Consider the following 17,707-nt stretch of genomic DNA (forward strand, 5'->3'; position numbering starts at 1 on the left):
CAGGAATGTACCAGAGGTCACTTGAAGACCAATCTAGCATAGCCCAGAGGCAGAGGTCACTGCGGTTGTTTGCTGGGTTTCCAAAAAATGTATTTATTTATGATGCTGGAAAAGGAACACTGGACCTGAAAACGTGAGCAACAGTGTTGACGATTAAATCTTGCTAGTGGAAGCCCACGAAAGAATGAATGGGTGGTATAAACTGCATCCAGTAAAAGTGGAACATGAGTCTAAATTTCTTCTAATTAACAGGGGTAGACAAATAGGGTATTAACTGTAGAGGGTCAATCAGTGAGGTGAGGGCATTTCATTTTATTGTAAGAAGGGACATATCAGATTGTGCATCCACATAGAGGAGAAAGATCTAAACCAATGACCGTTAGCAAACACATACTTTCAATAGCTGGGTAGGAAACACACACATTACAGTATCTTCTCTCACTCTCGTGTTCATATAAGAAAAAAAAAGTTATGTAAGTGAAATGATGTATGCTAGTGAGGCTTACTTTGCAACTATCTTATCTGTGAGGTTAAATAGATCTATGGATTTGTTAACCATGCAGTGTTTCTCTATTTTAAAAAATCTCTATAACTATTTTATTTTATATAGTGATATCAGAGTATTGTTATTCCTTTTTAGAATTGTGTTCTTTGATAGAAAGAATTATTTTTTAACAAAAAACTTAAATTTGTGATTTAGTTCTTTTATATATGCATAGATGTATTTGAGGGGATTGTACAAGAATTGATAAATTTTGTTGGTCTTATCTACCAACATTCTCTTCTTTTCCAAAAGAATTTGGGCATAATTGACACATGGCAATATATGAGTTACAGGTACACGGCTTGATGGTTCAATATTTGTTTATATTGCTAAATGATCACCACAGTAAACCTAGTTAACATCTGTCACCACACATAGTTACAATTTATTTCTTGTGATGAGAGTATTTAGGATATAGTGTCTCTTAGCAACTTTCAATTATGCTAAATAAAAAAGTATTATAAACCATAGTCACCATGCTGCACAGTACTTACCATGCATTCTTTTTATCCTTATTTTTCTTACTGTAATAATTTAATCACATTAATATTCTTAATGCATCAACTCCTGCTGTAAGCAAGAAAGGAAAGTGAGAGTTCTTCAGCATCTTTAGTGGTGATAATTTCTTATACATATTTACTTCTATTAAGAGTTTCTCATCTGTTATTCCTTATGATTCCTTTTGGCCTTCTCATTAAATCTTTTCCTAAAAGTTGCATCATCTGACCTTAATTTTTTACCATTTGTCTTATATTCTATAAACATATTTGAATTCTTCTATCTACTTTTAAGATAAAATTATAATTTAGATACTTCTTCTTCCTCACATTGTAAATATTCTTCTGTTGTATTGTTTCACTTCCAAATCTTTGGCAGTTTGATCTTGAATTAGTAATCCATGTAATATTGTTAAATTTTTACTCTTTTGTGTCTTTTGATCAGTTAGTTGTAGATTTTCATTCAATTTTATTATGTTCTATTGTTCATAAAGGGGCTTCCCAGATGGTGCTAGTGATAATGATCTTGTCTGCCAATGCAAGAGAATTAACAGATGCAGGTTCAAACCCTGGGTTGGGAGGATCCCCTGGAGGAGGGCATGGCAACTCACTCCAGTCTTCTTGCCTGGAGAATCCTGTGGACAGATGGAGGCTACTGGCAAACTACAGTCCATAGTGTCACATGGAGTTGGACACAACTGAAGCAAATTAGCACATAGCACCTTGCCTAGGAAAAATATACTTAACATAACTGCACTCTCACCAATACAATTTGTTCTGTAAATTCCTAGTTTTTGCAAAATATCTTTGTAAAATGTGTTCTTAAACATACTTATATACTTTTACACAAATGCATCAATACCATCCTGAATATATCATAAATGGTCTTCATATTTTAGTGACAAATAGTCATTGTGTTAAATGTTTTTTTTTTTACAATTTGTCCCTCACTTGTTTCACTCTCAATAATACCTCAGGGGCTTGCTTCCAATCGACCAGTATCATGTTGGTTCATTATTTTAATATCTATATAATAACACATGGCGTGGTTGTGTGACTCAAACATTTGGCGGTCTATGACATTATTTATCCATAAATGACTATTATATCACTGCTACAAAAATATTTTGAGAGCCTTAATTTAATTCTGTGCTTTTCAACCAAGAATAATTGTGTCCCCCAGGGGGGACACAATTTTTTGAGCAATATTTCTAGTCATTATTTGCTGTCACACTGATGAGGAGTAAGTGGTGGGCAAGGATGTTTCTAAACATCCTGCAATTTACAGAACAGACCCCCCACCCCAGAGAAGGAACAGGCAGAAAATGTCTAATAGCACAGATATTGAGGAATTCTGAGTTTAAAACTATCTGTGCTTCTAGTATCAGTAAAAATGTAGTACCAATGTGGATTTTTATATATATGCCTAAAGTGGATTGCTCACTTTTACACTGGGGTCTTCAGTGCCTTTTTAAAAGATGCATCAGAGAAGGAACTACTTAATTTCCTTCTAGATAGATGGCCATTTATTCCAGTTTTTAGTGAGCAATCCAACCTTTTCCAACCAAATTGAATACAACCATCCCGAAGGATAGTGTTCATACCTAAAGTGAAAGTGAAAGTGAAGTCGCTCAGTCGTGTCCAACTCTTTGTGACCCCGTGGACTGTAGCCTACCAGGCTCCTCCATCCATGGGATTCTCCAGGCAAGCATACTTTACTGGGTTGCCAATTCCTAATCATAACACACTATAACAAAGCATCTACTATCTGCCAGAAATTTTTGGGTCATTATATGTTATGTTTCCTTGAGTCAAGGTCTTTTCTAAATTATTAATTCATGTCATAAATGTTTAATTACTCCTATTATAAATCATGTTTCAGTCAACTTTTGCTGTTCCATTCAGTTTTCTTTAATACGATTATATGAAATCACCCTTTTTATTGGTTTCATATTTTAGACATATTTTGTCATTTCATAATTCACTCATTTTCTTAAGTGCATTTTTTAAATATATTCACATACATTTAAGAAAATAATAAGTGAACAAGGCAGTTGTCTCTGATGATAAGGCAAATTAAGTCTTTGATGATTAGTATTTTAAATTATAGCGGCAAAGTCACAGTACAGTGAAATAAAATATAGTGTCCTCAGGCTTAAATCACATAAAGAAATTTGTTCAGAATAAGAGAATGAATTTTCCTAACCTGCTCAGCTTTATGGAGTATGGTGTGCAAAGGCTTTTGTGTGTTGTACAAAGCCCAAAACTAGAAGTGTTGGATTTATTAAAAAATCAAACATTAAGACCAAGAGTAATAAATCACTGCAGATGGTAACTGCAGCCATGATATTAAAAGACACTTACTCCTTGGAAGGAAAGTTATGACCAACTTAGATAGCATATTAAAAAGCAGAGACATTACTTTGCCAACAAAGGTCCATCTAGTCAAGGCTATGGTTTTTCCAGTGGTCATGTATGGATGTGAGAGTTGGACTGTGAAGAAAGCTGAGTGTCAAAGAATGGATGCTTTTGAACTGTGGTGTTGGAGAAGACACTTGAGAGCCCCTTGGACTACAAGGAGATCCAACCAATCCATCCTAAAGGATATCAGTCCTGGGTGTTCATTGGAAGGACTGATGCTGAAGCTGAAACTCCAATACTTTGGCCACCTCATGCAAAGAGTTGACTCATTGGAAAAGACCCTGATGCTGGGAGGGATTGGGGGCAGGAGGAAAAGTGTACGACAGAGGATGAGATGGCTGAATGGCATTACCGACTCGATGGACATGAGTCTGAGTAAACTTCGGGAATTGGTGATGGACAGGGAGGCCTGGCGTGCTGCAATTCATGGGTCGCAAAGAGTCGGACACGACCGAGCGACTGAACTGAACTGAACTGAACTGAACTGAACAAACAAATTATGACCCATAAGAGAACAGAGATAGAACTTGCCTAATTCAGTATCGGGCCACACAGAGAGGTCAAATCATTTGGGAAAGCACAGAAAAGACATCTTCTACTTCTTCATATAACACATATGAAACTTTTGTTCTGTTTTGTACATTTTCATTTTTGAAATGTTAGTTTACTCTCGTTGGTTATTTTTCTCTTGGGATATTAAATCTGTATGGTTTTTCCACATCATATAGATATAACTGTTTCTTTCCTTGGAAAAGAGATATGTTTCTTTCTGATTTATCCTAGGCATCAAGGAGATGTAACTGAGGTTGGAATGCTGCCAAAGCAAGGAGGCTTTTCTTGGTCATGTTGTCTCAGGGATGATTTGAGCTTGTTAGCTTTCCTACCTTCATTTTATCTCTCCCTCATACTTTTTATATTTCTTTACATACAGGGCACAAGGTGGCTGTAGCTAAAAGGAGCCTCAACTTTATTATTCTCTCAGAAGCTTATGAACTGGAATTTCTGCATACCACTTAAACTTTGCTTAGGGGAAAATTACAGGAGATGTAAAGTGAAGCAAGTTTGATCCCTGAGTCAGGAAGATCTCCTGGAGGAGGGCATGGCAAGCCACTCCAGTGTTCTTGCCTGGAAAATTCCTGGGACAGAGGATCCTGGTGGGCTACAGGATAGGAGTCAGACACAACTGAAGTGACTTAACACAAACACACACAGAGAAAATTAATCTGATCTGACCAGCTTGATCTATAACCACTCATGGCCCAAGGAGAGTGGTTCTGGATAAGAAATTCATGACAGCAGCTGCTCAGGAGGTGATACTGTGTCTGTGAACCTGTGCCTTGTGAAATAGGAACAGTTCTTTTTAAAGCAGAGGCACCTGAGCTCATATATTAAGTTGGCATACTAAGGTGACAGTGGTCAGAACCCAATCAAAGACAGTACTAAGCAGAGGATCTGATATTATTCACAGGATATCCTTGCAACTAAATCCATAAAGTGCTGGGAACAAAATGAAAGGAAGAATTCTCTGTGGACTGAAGTGTCAGCTGTAGCAGGGAGGCCACCTTGTTCCTCAGCATTCCTGTTGTTGTTCAGTGGCTCAGTCATGTCTGACTCTTTGTGATCCCATGGACTGCAACACACCAGGAGTCCTTGTCCTTCACTATCTCCTGGAGGTTGCTCAAACTCATGTCTATTGAGCTGATAATGCCATACAACCATCTCATCCTCTGTCATTTGCTTCTCCTGCTTTCAATCTTCCCAGCATCTGGGTCTTTTCCAATGAGTCAGCTCTTCTCATCACATGGCCAAAGTATTGCAGTTTCAGCTTCAACATCAGTCTTCCCAGTGGATATTCAAGGTTGATTTCCTTTGGGATTGAGTGGCTTGATCTCCTTGCCATGCAAGGGATTCTCAAGAGTCTTACCCAACACCACAGTTCAGAAGCATCCATTCTTCGATGCTCAGTCTTCCTTATGGTCCAGCTCTCACATCTATACATGACTACTGGAAAAACAGTAGCTTTGACTATATGGAATTTTGTTGGCAAAGTGATGTCTCTACTTTTTAATACACTATGTTTTTCATAGTGTTTTTCCTGAAGAGCAAGCATCTTTTATTTCATAGCCGCAATCACTGTCCACAGTGATTTTTGAAACACAAGAAAATAAAGTCTTTCACTGTTTCCACTGTTTCCCCATCTATTTTCCAGGAAGTGATAGGTCCAGATGCCATGATTTTAGTTTTTTAAATGTTGAGTTTTAAGCCAGCCTTTTCACCCTCCTCCTTCACCTTCATCAAGAGGCTCTTTGTTTCCTCCTTACTTTCTGCCATAAGGGTGGTGTCATCTGCATATCTGAGGTTATTGGTATTTTTCCTGGCAATCTTAATTCCAGCTTGTGATTCATCCATCTCTAATCACTCCTTCTTTTACTCATTCCTCTCTCCCACTGGCTTCCTTGTTTGGATCTGAAAATGTGGAACCAGCATCTTCCTCAGGTCCTGTGCAGTGATTGTTCCCTCTGCTTTCACTCTAGTGAGTGCCTTCTCCTAGTATCACACTAGGTCCTTCTCTTCCTTTCTTAATGTTTCTTCAAATAAACCCTTGTTTTCAGCCCTTGCTTGAACACTCAGCATAAAATAATGTCTCCTGCTACTCTCTCCTTTACACATGTTTCTGTTTTCTTCATACATCTGTCACCTTCTAGCATATTATATGTTTATTTGAATATAATTCTTCACTATCCTTGGATTGTGAGAGATTTGTTTTTAAATATGTCTAAAATGTAGATATATTTTATCCCATATATGTGCACATATTTATCTCTTATAGGTACTTAGAATATGTATGTTCTCAATATGTTTCTCAATAAAACTGTAAAATGTGAACTGCTTGGAAATATGCTCAAATGGGACAAAAATTTTGAGTTAGAGGTGAAATGAGGTATACCCTCAAGGAGAATTTATCTACATAGAACATATTAACATCAATTTTTTGTCATCAAAATGGAGATCACAGTATTTTAGCCATTTGAGTAATGTCAGTTTGAGTGAAAATTATCATGTTATATATATATATTTTTCCCAATAGTCACATCCATCACATGGAACCAGAGAACAAGACTCAAATTTCAGAATTTCGCCTTCTGGGATTCTCAGAGGAAACAGAACTGCAGCCCATCATATTTGGGCTTTTCCTCTCCATATACCTGATCACTGTGTTTGGAAACCTGCTCATCATCTTGGCCATCAGCTCAGACTCCCACCTCCACACTCCCATGTACTTCTTCCTCTCCAACCTGTCCTTTATAGACATCTGCTTCACCTCCACCACCATCCCAAAGATGCTGCAAAGCACTCAGACACAGAGGAAAGTAATCACCTATGAAGGCTGCATCGTCCAGGTGTATTTTTACTTACTCTTTGCAGGATTAGATGACTTCCTCCTGACTGTGATGGCCTATGACCGGTATGTGGCCATCTGTCACCCCCTGCAGTATACGGTCATCATGAACCCCTGGGTCTGTGGGCTGCTCCTCCTGGTGTCCTGGATCATAAGTGCCCTGTTTTCCTTGTTACACAGCTTAGTGATGTCGCAACTGTCATTCTGCTCAAACTTGGAAATCCACCACTTTTTCTGTGAAATCACATGGCTGATCCAACTTGCCTGTTCTGACCCCTTTCTCAACAACGTAATGGTGTATTTTGGATCTGTAATTCAAGGGGGTGTTCCCCTTACTGGTATCATTTACTCTTACTCTAAGATATTGTCCTCTATCTGTGGAATCTCATCTGCTCAGGGGAAGTATAAAGCATTCTCCACCTGTGCATCTCACCTCTTGGTTGTCTCCTTATTTTATTGTTCGGCCTTAGGAGTGTACCTTAGCTCTGCTACTATCCACAGCTCACATGCAAGCGCAATTGCCTCAGTGATGTACACTGTGGTCACACCCATGCTGAACCCCTTCATCTACAGTTTGAGAAATAAAGACATAAAGAGGGCTCTAAAAATGTTTTTTTTTTTTTTTTTGGAATGGAAACATTTATAAAAGAGCCCTTTGACCTTGGGCTGAAGAACTTCCCATGATAGAAGGGCCCAAAGCCTCATAGGCAGATATGTGATTCTTTGATTAGATTGTGATAATAGCAAAAGTTTCTTCAATTTATTACCTGATATTTCCATTTCTTTGATTTCAACTTCTCTATACAATTTTAAAAACATACTTTATTAACTTTTCTGTTCTCTGTTATCTAAGTTTTTTCTTTTGTCACTTTTCTGCTCTCTCAAATTGATTCAAAATCTCATGTGAAACATATATGTAAATTCCCATTTATCTCATAAGACTTCACACATTTCTTAAGAATAAATTCTTCTGAAATGATATACTATATACTGAGTAATTTTTCTTTCTTTTTACTAAAAGAATAATCATGAATTTTGCTACTTCTATGGAAAAAAACTAATTTGGAAATCAAACCAATTACATAATTTCATAGGAGAGTAAAATATGAAACTACAGTCTATCATGTTTTAGTTCTTCATACCTTGGAAAGTCACAACCATAACTGCTCTTTCCAAAAATGTAGATATTAACAGATACTGTATTTCATAAATGGTCATCTGATTTTACTCCCTAACAGTGTACTATTCTCTATTTATTAATAGCTCAGTGTCCACATTGCTTTCTGGAGTTACTGGTAAAACTCAGCATCAAATATATGTCTCTAATTGACATCTATGTGAAACAAAGATTTCAATAAAGAGCTTGACATAATAAGACCTAGAGTCAGAGAAGGCCTTAAGTATGATGTAACAAAAAATATTGGAGAAGGAAATGGCAACCCACTCCAGTGTTCTCGCCTGGAGAATCCCAGGGGCGGGGGAGCCTGGTGGGCGACGTCTATGGGGTCGCACAGAGTTGGACACCACTGAAGTGACTTAGCAGCAATAGCAGCAGCAAAAATTTGTGTCAGATTATATCTTTGCAAGCGATTTTTTCATGGTGTCCGTTTACTTATTGATGGATATGGTTTAGTGTCTGTTTGTAAAGGGGTTTATCATTGAGGTGAAAGTTTTTTGGTGTAATTATATCATTCTGCTTGAAAACTTCCATTGTTGCCTACAATTAAATGACTCCTTCCATTTCTCTAGATGAAATATTTCCCCCATTCCATTTCTGTCATAACCAATAAAAGAGTTGTGAATGAATAACTTAAATACCATATTTATATGATGTACATGTTATATATGATATTATATATATATGATATATATCTCCAAAATATGGCTCTCTAGATTTAAATTCCCATCTAGTCCTGTGACAAAGGCACAAGTTTATCACAAATAGGCATATACTTTTAACCTTTCTTGCTTACCTACAAGGAAACCTAAATGGAATCCCTTTTTAATAAAATTGTATGACATAAACTTGAATAATAATCATGAATGCTATTCATGTATTACAACAATTGCCTTTCCTTCAGTTCTATTCACTTGGACTATAGCATTAGTTAGCTGTTGCAACATAGCACATCATCCTAAAAGCAATGATTTAGTGTAATGGATCTTTTATCTAATGAGTTTCTGTGATGGGGAGTTGATCTGAGTTATGATTGTCTCCTCAGGGGCCTACTGTCAGCTGTCAGGCTCTATTTTGTGCTTTAAAGGCTCCTCCATGATGATGTGTGCAGTTGTAGTAGTCTTCTGTCTTGAACAACTTTATGTCAATTTCTTACTTTTATGTAAGTAGGTTAGTCTTTAGTTTATTGTGGATGGTGATTAGATGAGAGTTGGACTATAAAAAAGGCTGAGCACCAAAGAATTGATGATATCCAACTGTGGTGCTGGAGAAGACTCTTGAGAGTCCCTTGGTCTGAAAGGAGATCAAACCAATCAGTCCTACAGGAAATCAACCCTGATAATGAGGCTGAAGCAACAATCCTTTGGCCACCTGATGCAAAGAGTCAACTCATTGGAAAAGACCCTGATGCTGGGAAAGATTGAAGGTAAAATGAGAAGAAGGTGGCAGAGGATGAGATGGTTGGATTCCATCATTGACTCAGTGGACATGAATTTGAGCAAGATCTGGGAAGGACAGGGAAGCCTGGCATGCTTCAGTCCATGGCGTTGCAAAGAGTTGGACATGACTTAGTGACTGAACAACAGACTTTATAAGAAAACAAACAAAACTGGATTTCTCAACTGTTAATTACTATATTTAAATTTCACTGTTCTTAAATCCATATATGCCACTTTGCTTCTCTCCCAGTTAGAGGAGTTGTCTCTCACCAATTTTTGTGTGATTAACATACTACCCTTAACAATGCACAGCCAGAAAATTTTAATTCTTAACTCCATGCATGGTTTTTCCATGGAATTCACCAGGCAAGAATACAGGAGTGTGTTGCCATTCCCTTCTCCAAGGGATTATCCCAACCTAGGAACTGAACCCGGGTATCCTGCATTGCAGGTAGATTCTTTACCATCTGAGATATAATATGTTAGCAGGAGCAGCATATGATTGGGCAACTATCTATATTAGATTCCTATTGCTTCTTTAACAAATTACAACACTAGCAAGTTAGAAGAAGTACCTATCATAAAGTTCTATGAGACAAAAACCCTGAAGTCTCATAGATGTTTGCAAGACTGTGATCCTTCTGGATGCTCCAGAGAGAATGCACTCAATATCTTGTTAATATTTCACTTCTAGTGGTCACCAGCATCGCTTAACTCATGGTCCTTCCTCTGTCTTCAAATCCAGATGCCTACAATTTTAAATGTCTGACTCCAACTCTTCTTCTTTTCTCTTTCACATTTAGAAAATCTATTGTGATTATATGAGTCCAAACTGCATATCTGTGCTAATATTCCTACATCGAGATCAACTGTATTTCATCAGCTATTGTAATTAAGCCAGCTATGTAAGGTATGATATTCCAAAGTTTTTAGCATGTGGACATCCTTTGGAGGATCTTATTCTGCCTACTGCAAAGTCTTTTTCTAATAGAAATTATTTTATGTCACTTAAGAATATTTCTATAAAAATCAACAAAAACTTATTGCTACCTATAAAAATGAGTGAAAATCTTATCTTTCAAAATTACATGCATGGAAGGGACTTCCCTGGTGGTCCAGTGGTTAAGGATCTGTGCTTCCAATGCAGGGGACACTGGGTTCTATCCCTGGCTGGGGAATTAAGGTCTCACATGCCATTGGCCAGAAAATAAAAGAAAACAAACAAAAGACACGCTGAATTGTTTTCAAAATGACATACAAGGAAGATTTTGTTGAATACCTAAGTCTATTTATAACTGAATCTAACATAGGACCGCTTATTCGCTACCCAAACTGTGATCCACAGATGAGGACCTGAAGCATCAACACTTAGCATCTTGTTAGAAATGAAGGGTCTGTGGGCCCCTGATCAGACCTGCTGAAAAATAATTTGAACTTAAACTACAATCCTTGGCAATTTTTAGGAATAGTGAATTTAAAGAAATGCTACTCTGGAATAAATTTTCTCACCTTCACAGTGTTGATCTTTCAATTAAGTTCAGTTGCCCAGTCATGTCTGTGACCCCATGAACTGCACCACGCCAGGCTTCCCTGTCCATCACCAACTCTTAGAGGAAAACATAGGCAGAACACTTGATGACATAAATCAATCCCACTCCTAGGCATATACCCTGAGGAAACCAACATTGAAAAAGACACGTGTGTCCCATTGTTCATTGCAGCACTATTTATAATAGCTAGAATATGGAAGCAACCTAGATGTCTATCAACAGATAAATGGATAAAGTAGTGTGGTACGTATCCACAATGGAATATTACTGTCATAAAAAGGAACACATTTGAGTCAGTTCTGATGAGGCTGATGAACCTAGAATTCTATGGACTCAAGCAAATAAAAATTCTAAGTCTAGCCCAGATAAAAAGGTGGAGAAAGAGACACCTCCTCCTAATAAAAAGTGCTTCAGTGTCACATTTCAAAAGACATGAGTAAAGAGAAAGCTTCAGTTAGGGCTATCTCAACAAACAGGTATAATTTCAATTCAGTAATGATTTATTTTTTCTTCCAATTTTAGTAGTGTCTGTATTTTTTTTCACTTATTTTTAATGATATGCCATTCATTGAGATAATGTCATACAAGTTTCATGTGTACAAACATTTCTTTTTTTACTTCTGTGTACAGGACAGAGCACTCCCAAGCAAAACTTCAGTTTCCGTTCATGATAACGTCGATCCCCTTCAAGCGATTCACCGTCCCCTCAGTCCCCTTTCCCTCATGTAGAGAGCTCTGTTCTGTGTACCTACGTGTTAGATCTTGTTTGCTTTGGAGTGCTCATTTACTAGCTTTGTTTGTTTGTTCTATTTCACATATGAGTGAGATCAAAGGATATTTGTCTTCTTCTATCTCATTTATTTTACTTAGTAAAACACCCTTAAATTTCATCCATGTTGTTGCAAATGAAAGCTTTCATCTTTTTCATTCTGAGTAGTATTCCATTGTGTGTGTATGTATGTACACACACACACACACACACACACACATATACAGATAAATGACATCTTTTTTATACATTCGTCCATTGATAGAAAGTGAAAGTCACTCAGTTATGTCTGAGTCTTTGCCACCCCATGGCCTATACATTCCATGCAATTCTCCAGGCCAGAATACTGGAGTGGGTAGCCTTTCTAACCCAGGGTCTCCTGTATTGCAGGCAGATTATTTACCAGCTGAGCCACAAGGGAAGCCCATACATTGATGGGCCTAGATATTTTCCTTATATCTTGACTATTTTAAATCCTACTGTGATCAACTTAAGGGTGCATGCATCTTTAAAAATTAGTGCTTTCATGTTTGGGAATAAATACTCAGAAATGGAATAGCTGAATCATATGATAGTTCCTAATTCTTTGGGTAATCTTTATGTTGTTTTCCATTGTAGCTGTACCAATTTAAATTCACACTCACGACACACATATATAAGGACAATTAGCTTATAATAAGCAAATAATATATGATGGAGAAAAGATACTGTCTACAATAAAAAGGTTTCCCCTTTCTCCATATTATCACCAACACTTATTTCTTGCCTTTTTGATAATGCCATTGTAACAGGCATGAGATAAATTCTCATTGTGGTTTTCATTTGCATTTCCTTAATAATTACAGTAAGTCCCCTACATATGAAACTTCAAGTTGCTAACTTTTAAAATGTGACCATGTGTTCACATATCCAGCCATGTAAGTTAGTTCACGTGTCTGGCATTATCTGTGAAAGCTGGTACCTAAGCTAACATTGTTGGACTTATGAACAAATAGGACTTACGAACATACTCTTGGAACAGAAGTCATTTGTAAGTGGGGGATTTTTTAGAGTGATGTCAAATATTTCTTCCTGTGTCAGTTGGTCATCTGTGTGTCTTTTTGAGAGCTTCCCTGGTAGCTCAGCTGGTAAAGAATCCTCCTGCAATGCAGGAGACCCTGGTTTGATCCCTGGGTCAGGAAGATCCCATGGAGAAGGGATAGGCTACCTACTCCAGTATATCTGAAAAAAAAAAAATCTATTAAGATTCTCTGCTCATTTTAAAATCTAGTTCTTTTCTTGTTGTTGTTATGTGAGTTATTTGTATATTTTAACATCAACTGTTTATCAGATATATCCTTTGTAAATATCTTCTTCCATTTGGTAGTTAGTCTTTTCATTTTGTTAATGATTTCCTTTCCTATACAATGTTTTCTTAGTACAATATAGTATCATTATTTATTCTTGGTTTTGTTTCCCTTGCCTAAGGAGATATATATCTAGAAAAGATATTACAAAACCAATATCACAAAACTTACTGGCTTTGTCTTCTTTTAGGTGTCTTATGGATTCAGTCCCAGAACTTACTGGCTGTGTTTCCCTTTGATGTTTTATAAATTCAACCCCAAGGAAGGTAGAAGCAGCAGAAGACAGGGCACCAACTCTGGCATTCCAGCATCGGGTGCCTGCAAGACAGGGATGGGCAGAGGTGGCAGTGGGGCATGGGCCCCTGTCCCCCCCCCCCCAGCTACCTAGGTGTCCATGACCTTGTGTCACCCCCACCAGCTACCTAGGTGTCCATGACCTTGTGTCACCCCCACTAGCTACCTAAGTGTCCATGACCCTGTGTCCCCACCAGCTACCTAGGTGTCCATGACCCTGTGTCCCCCCCCAGCTACCTAGGTGTCCATGACCTTGTGTCACTCCCACCAGCTACCTAAGTGTCCATGACCCTGTGTCCCCACCACCTACCTAGGTGTCCATGACCCTGTGTCCCCCCCTAGCTACCTAGGTGTCCATGACCTTGTGTCACCCCCACCAGCTACCTAAGTGTCCATGACCCTGTGTCCCCACCAGCTACCTAGGTGTCCATGACCCCGTGTCCCCCCCCACCAGCTACCTAGGTGACCATGACCCTGTGTCCCCCTACCAGCTACCTAGGTGTCCATGACCCTGTGTACCGCCCGCCAACCTCCATACCTTCTGTGTTAGAGCTGGCGAAGCTTACCACACTGGACACGCCACAGCACCCCTACCACCCCAGCGCCACCACCTACCACCACCCTGTCACAGCACAGCCTGTGACTCAGGAGATCTCAGAGAAGCTACAAGAAAAGCATCCCAAGCAGCACACCAGAAGCACTGACAGCAGCAAGGTACCGTACCCCAGAGGCACGAGAAGCAATAGGTAGGGCACAGGGCCTCTCCTCTGACAGAGGTCATGGAGGGTCTAAAGTGCAGATTCATAACTATAGGCAGCTCAGGTAGAGTTGAGGAAAAGAAAAAAAAAAAAAAGCTATATCATTTCGCCACCTACTGGACAAAGATAGAAAAACATGAACGTTCTAATCTGAATCCTTCAGTCTACTGAGCCCCCAGGATGTTAGAACTCAAGGCAACATTAAGTGTACTTCAACATTTTTTTTAATATCACACACGTCAATTATATTGAACGATTCAAATATATTATCATATACATGTCTCCAGGTAGAGTTTCCAAGAGAACATAAGTTTGAATGAATCATTCAATTCAATCTTTGCAAAAGATTTCATTTTCATGTTATCCATCTATTTCTTGAACTTCCAAATGTTCAAGTTGGATTTAGAAAAGGCAGAGGAACTGAGATCAAATTGCCAACATCCATTGGATCATTGAAAAAGCAAAAGAGTTCCAGAAAATCATCTACTTCTGCTTTATTGACCATGCCAAAGCCTTTGACTGTGTGGATCACAACAAACTGTGGAAAATTCTTCAACAGATGGGAATACCAGACGACCTGACCTGCCTCTTGAGAAATCTGTATGCAGGTCAGGAAGCAACAATTAGAGCTGAACATGGAACAACATACTGGTCCAAATAGGGAAAGGAGTACATCAAGGCTGTATATTGTCACCCTGCTTATTTAACTTATATGCAGAGTACATCATGAGAAACGCTGGGCTGGATGAAGCACAAGCTAGAATCAAGATTGTCTGGAGAAATATCAGTAACCTCAGATATGCAGATGACACCACCCTTATGGCAGGAAGTGAAGAAGAACTAAAGAGCCTCTTGAAGAAAGTGAAAGACGAGAGTGAAAAAGTTGGCTTAAAACTCAACATTCATAAAACTAAGGTCATGACATCTGGGCCCTTCAGTTCATGGAAAATATATTGGGAAACAGTGGAAACAGTGACAGACTTTATTTTGGGGGGCTTCAAAATCACTGCAGATGGTGACTGCAGCCATGAAATTAAAAGACGCTTGTTCAATGGAAGGAAAGTTATGACCAACCTAGACAGGATATTAAAAAACAGAGACATTACTCTGCCAACAAAGGTCCATCTAGTCAAAGCTATGGTTTTTCCAGTAGTCATGTATGAATGTGAGAGTTGGACTATAAAGAAAGCTGAGGGCCAAAGAATTGATGCTTTTGAATTATGGTTTGGAGAAGATTCTTGAGAGTCCTTTGGACAGCAAGGAGATCCAACAAGTCCATCCTCAAGGAAATAAGTCCTGAATAATCATTGAAAGGACTGACTGGAGCTGAAACTCCAATACTTTGGCCATCTGATGTAAAGAACTGACTCATTTAAAAAGACTCTGATGCTAGGAAAGATTGAAAGTGGGAGAAGAAGGGGACGACAAACGATGAGATGGTTGGATGGCATCACCGACTCAATGGACATGAGTTTGAGTAAACTCTGGGAGTTGGTGATGGACAGGGAAGCCTGGAGTGCTGCAGTCCATGGGGTGGCAAAGAGTCAGACATGACTGAGCAACTGAACTGAACTGAACTTGATGCCTCAGGGGCTGACACTAGTGGTAAAGAACCCCTGCCTGCCAATGCAGGAGACTTAAGATATGGCCTTTGATCCCTGGGTCAGGAAGATCCCCTGGAGGAGGAAATGGCAACTCACGCCAGTGTTCTTGCCTGGAGAATCCCATGGACAGAGGAGCCCGGCAGGCTACAGTCAAAAGGTCACAAAGAGACATGACTGAGCAAAGCATGGACACACATGATAGGTACTGTGGAAACAAAACTGAATAAGGAATAGAATCCTAAAGAGGCAAATACAATACAGTGACAACTAGCAAGATACAGTGTATGTCAAAGTCCAAACTATCAGAAAGAGCAGCTAAGGTGGTGATACAAAGGAATGATGTACACAAACATAAAATCAGTGGTCTGGAATTTTCCTTGTTATAAAGACACAGATAGCTGTGAATGTCTTCAGTAGTTTTCCCCGCATAGGAGCAGTACAACTCATGACTATTCTTTATTAAAATAACTCTTGGATAAGAGGGAAATCTCTAAGCTTAATTAAATGAGTTACATAAATTGTATGAAAGAGGTGAGATCAAATAAATGGAAATTTCAGGAAATAAAGGAAGGAGCAACATCTGCTTCCACAAGCTGATCTCAAAAATTGCAATTTCTGCCTGTGAGATTTTAAATCTTTCAGCCATGCTCCCTTCTTCAGCTTAGAACAACTGGTGTTTTAATCGTTGTCCTCCTAAAGAGTGCTTTCAGAGCCCTCTTTATGTCCTTGTTCCTCAGACTATAGATGAAGGGGTTCAGCATGGGTGTGACCACAGTGTACATCACTGAGGCTGTTGCACTTGAGTGTGAGCTTTGGGTAACAGCAGAGCTAAAGTACACTCCTAAGCATGTACAATAAAATAAGGAGACAACTGAGAGGTGAGATGCACAGGTGGAAAATGCCTTATACTTCCCCTGAGCTGATGAGATTTCACATATGGAGGAAACTATCCTAGAGTATGAGTAAAGGATACCAGCTAAGGGAGCACCTCCCAGCAGCACAGTTGCAAAATACATCACCATGTCATTAAGAAAGGTGTCAGAACAGGCAAGTTGGACCAACTGCTTGAGTTCACAGAAATAGTGAGGGATTATCACCTCTCTGCCGAAGGACAATCTCAACACCATGAAAGTTTGCAAGAAGGAGTGTAGGACATTGATGACCCAGGACACCAGCACCAGCAGTCCACAGAGCCGGGCACTCATGATGACCGTGTAGTGCAGGGGGTGGCAGATGGCCACAAAGCGGTCATAGGCCATCACAGTCAGGAGGAAGTCATCCAACCCTACGAACAGTGCGAAAAAGTACATCTGGGTGATGCAGCCTTCATAGCTTATAACTTTGTTCTGGGTCTGGATGTTCCACAGCATCTTTGGGATGGTTGTGGAGGTGAAGCAGATGTCTACAAAGGACAGGTTAGAGAGGAAGAAGTACATGGGGGTGTGGAGGTGGGTGTCTGAGCTGACGGCCAGGATGATGAATAGGTTTCCAAACACAGTGATCAGGTACATGGAGAGAAAGAGCCCAAAGATGAGTGGCTGCAGTTCAGGTGCCTCCGAAAATCCCAGAAGAAGAAAACCGGAAACATGTGTTAGGTTCCCTGGTACCATGTGGTAGAGGTGACCTAAAGGAAAAGGGAAAATATCATGTCTGATTTTCACAGAAAAGACATTGCTCACATCATTGGAAAACAGTTATTTATATTTTGCCTAATTGTATTTAAATACATTTGCTTAACTAAGTTCTGCTTTGTTTATGGATTTGCTCCCCTTTAGGGAATTTCTGTGTCATCTGGAACTGACAAGGTTGTCCCACCTGCTGCTTTATCCCCGGGATGTCATCTATTCAACATAAGAAATAGTTTCATTCATTTGGGGATTATAAAGTAAGTGATGATCATGTTCCAGG

General features: G+C 39.1%; 2 protein-coding genes across 2 annotated transcripts; one reads left to right on the forward strand and one right to left on the reverse strand.

Moving 5' to 3' along the window:
* Positions 1–6,563: 6,563 nt before the first annotated feature.
* LOC133061217 (olfactory receptor-like protein OLF4) lies at positions 6,564–7,463 on the forward strand (the record flags this gene model as incomplete). The annotated part of the gene is made up of 1 exon (XM_061149203.1): positions 6,564–7,463. A coding segment is annotated over exon 1 (900 nt), but the record flags the coding sequence as incomplete, so codon positions are not given.
* Positions 7,464–16,455: 8,992 nt separating this feature from the next.
* Positions 16,456–17,409, reverse strand: LOC133061609 (olfactory receptor-like protein OLF4). Its single transcript, XM_061149579.1, has one exon. The coding sequence runs from the start codon at positions 17,407–17,409 to the stop codon at positions 16,456–16,458; it is 954 nt and encodes a 317-aa protein (XP_061005562.1).
* Positions 17,410–17,707: the final 298 nt, after the last annotated feature.

The sequence above is a fragment of the Dama dama genome, chromosome 9 (assembly GCF_033118175.1).
Source record: "Dama dama isolate Ldn47 chromosome 9, ASM3311817v1, whole genome shotgun sequence".
Classification (NCBI taxonomy): domain Eukaryota; kingdom Metazoa; phylum Chordata; class Mammalia; order Artiodactyla; family Cervidae; genus Dama; species Dama dama.

Excerpts from the sequence above, each read along its gene's own strand:
- LOC133061609 (XM_061149579.1), bottom strand. The coding sequence starts at position 17,409 with ATGGTACCAGGGAACCTAACACATGTTTCCGGTTTTCTTCTTCTGGGA.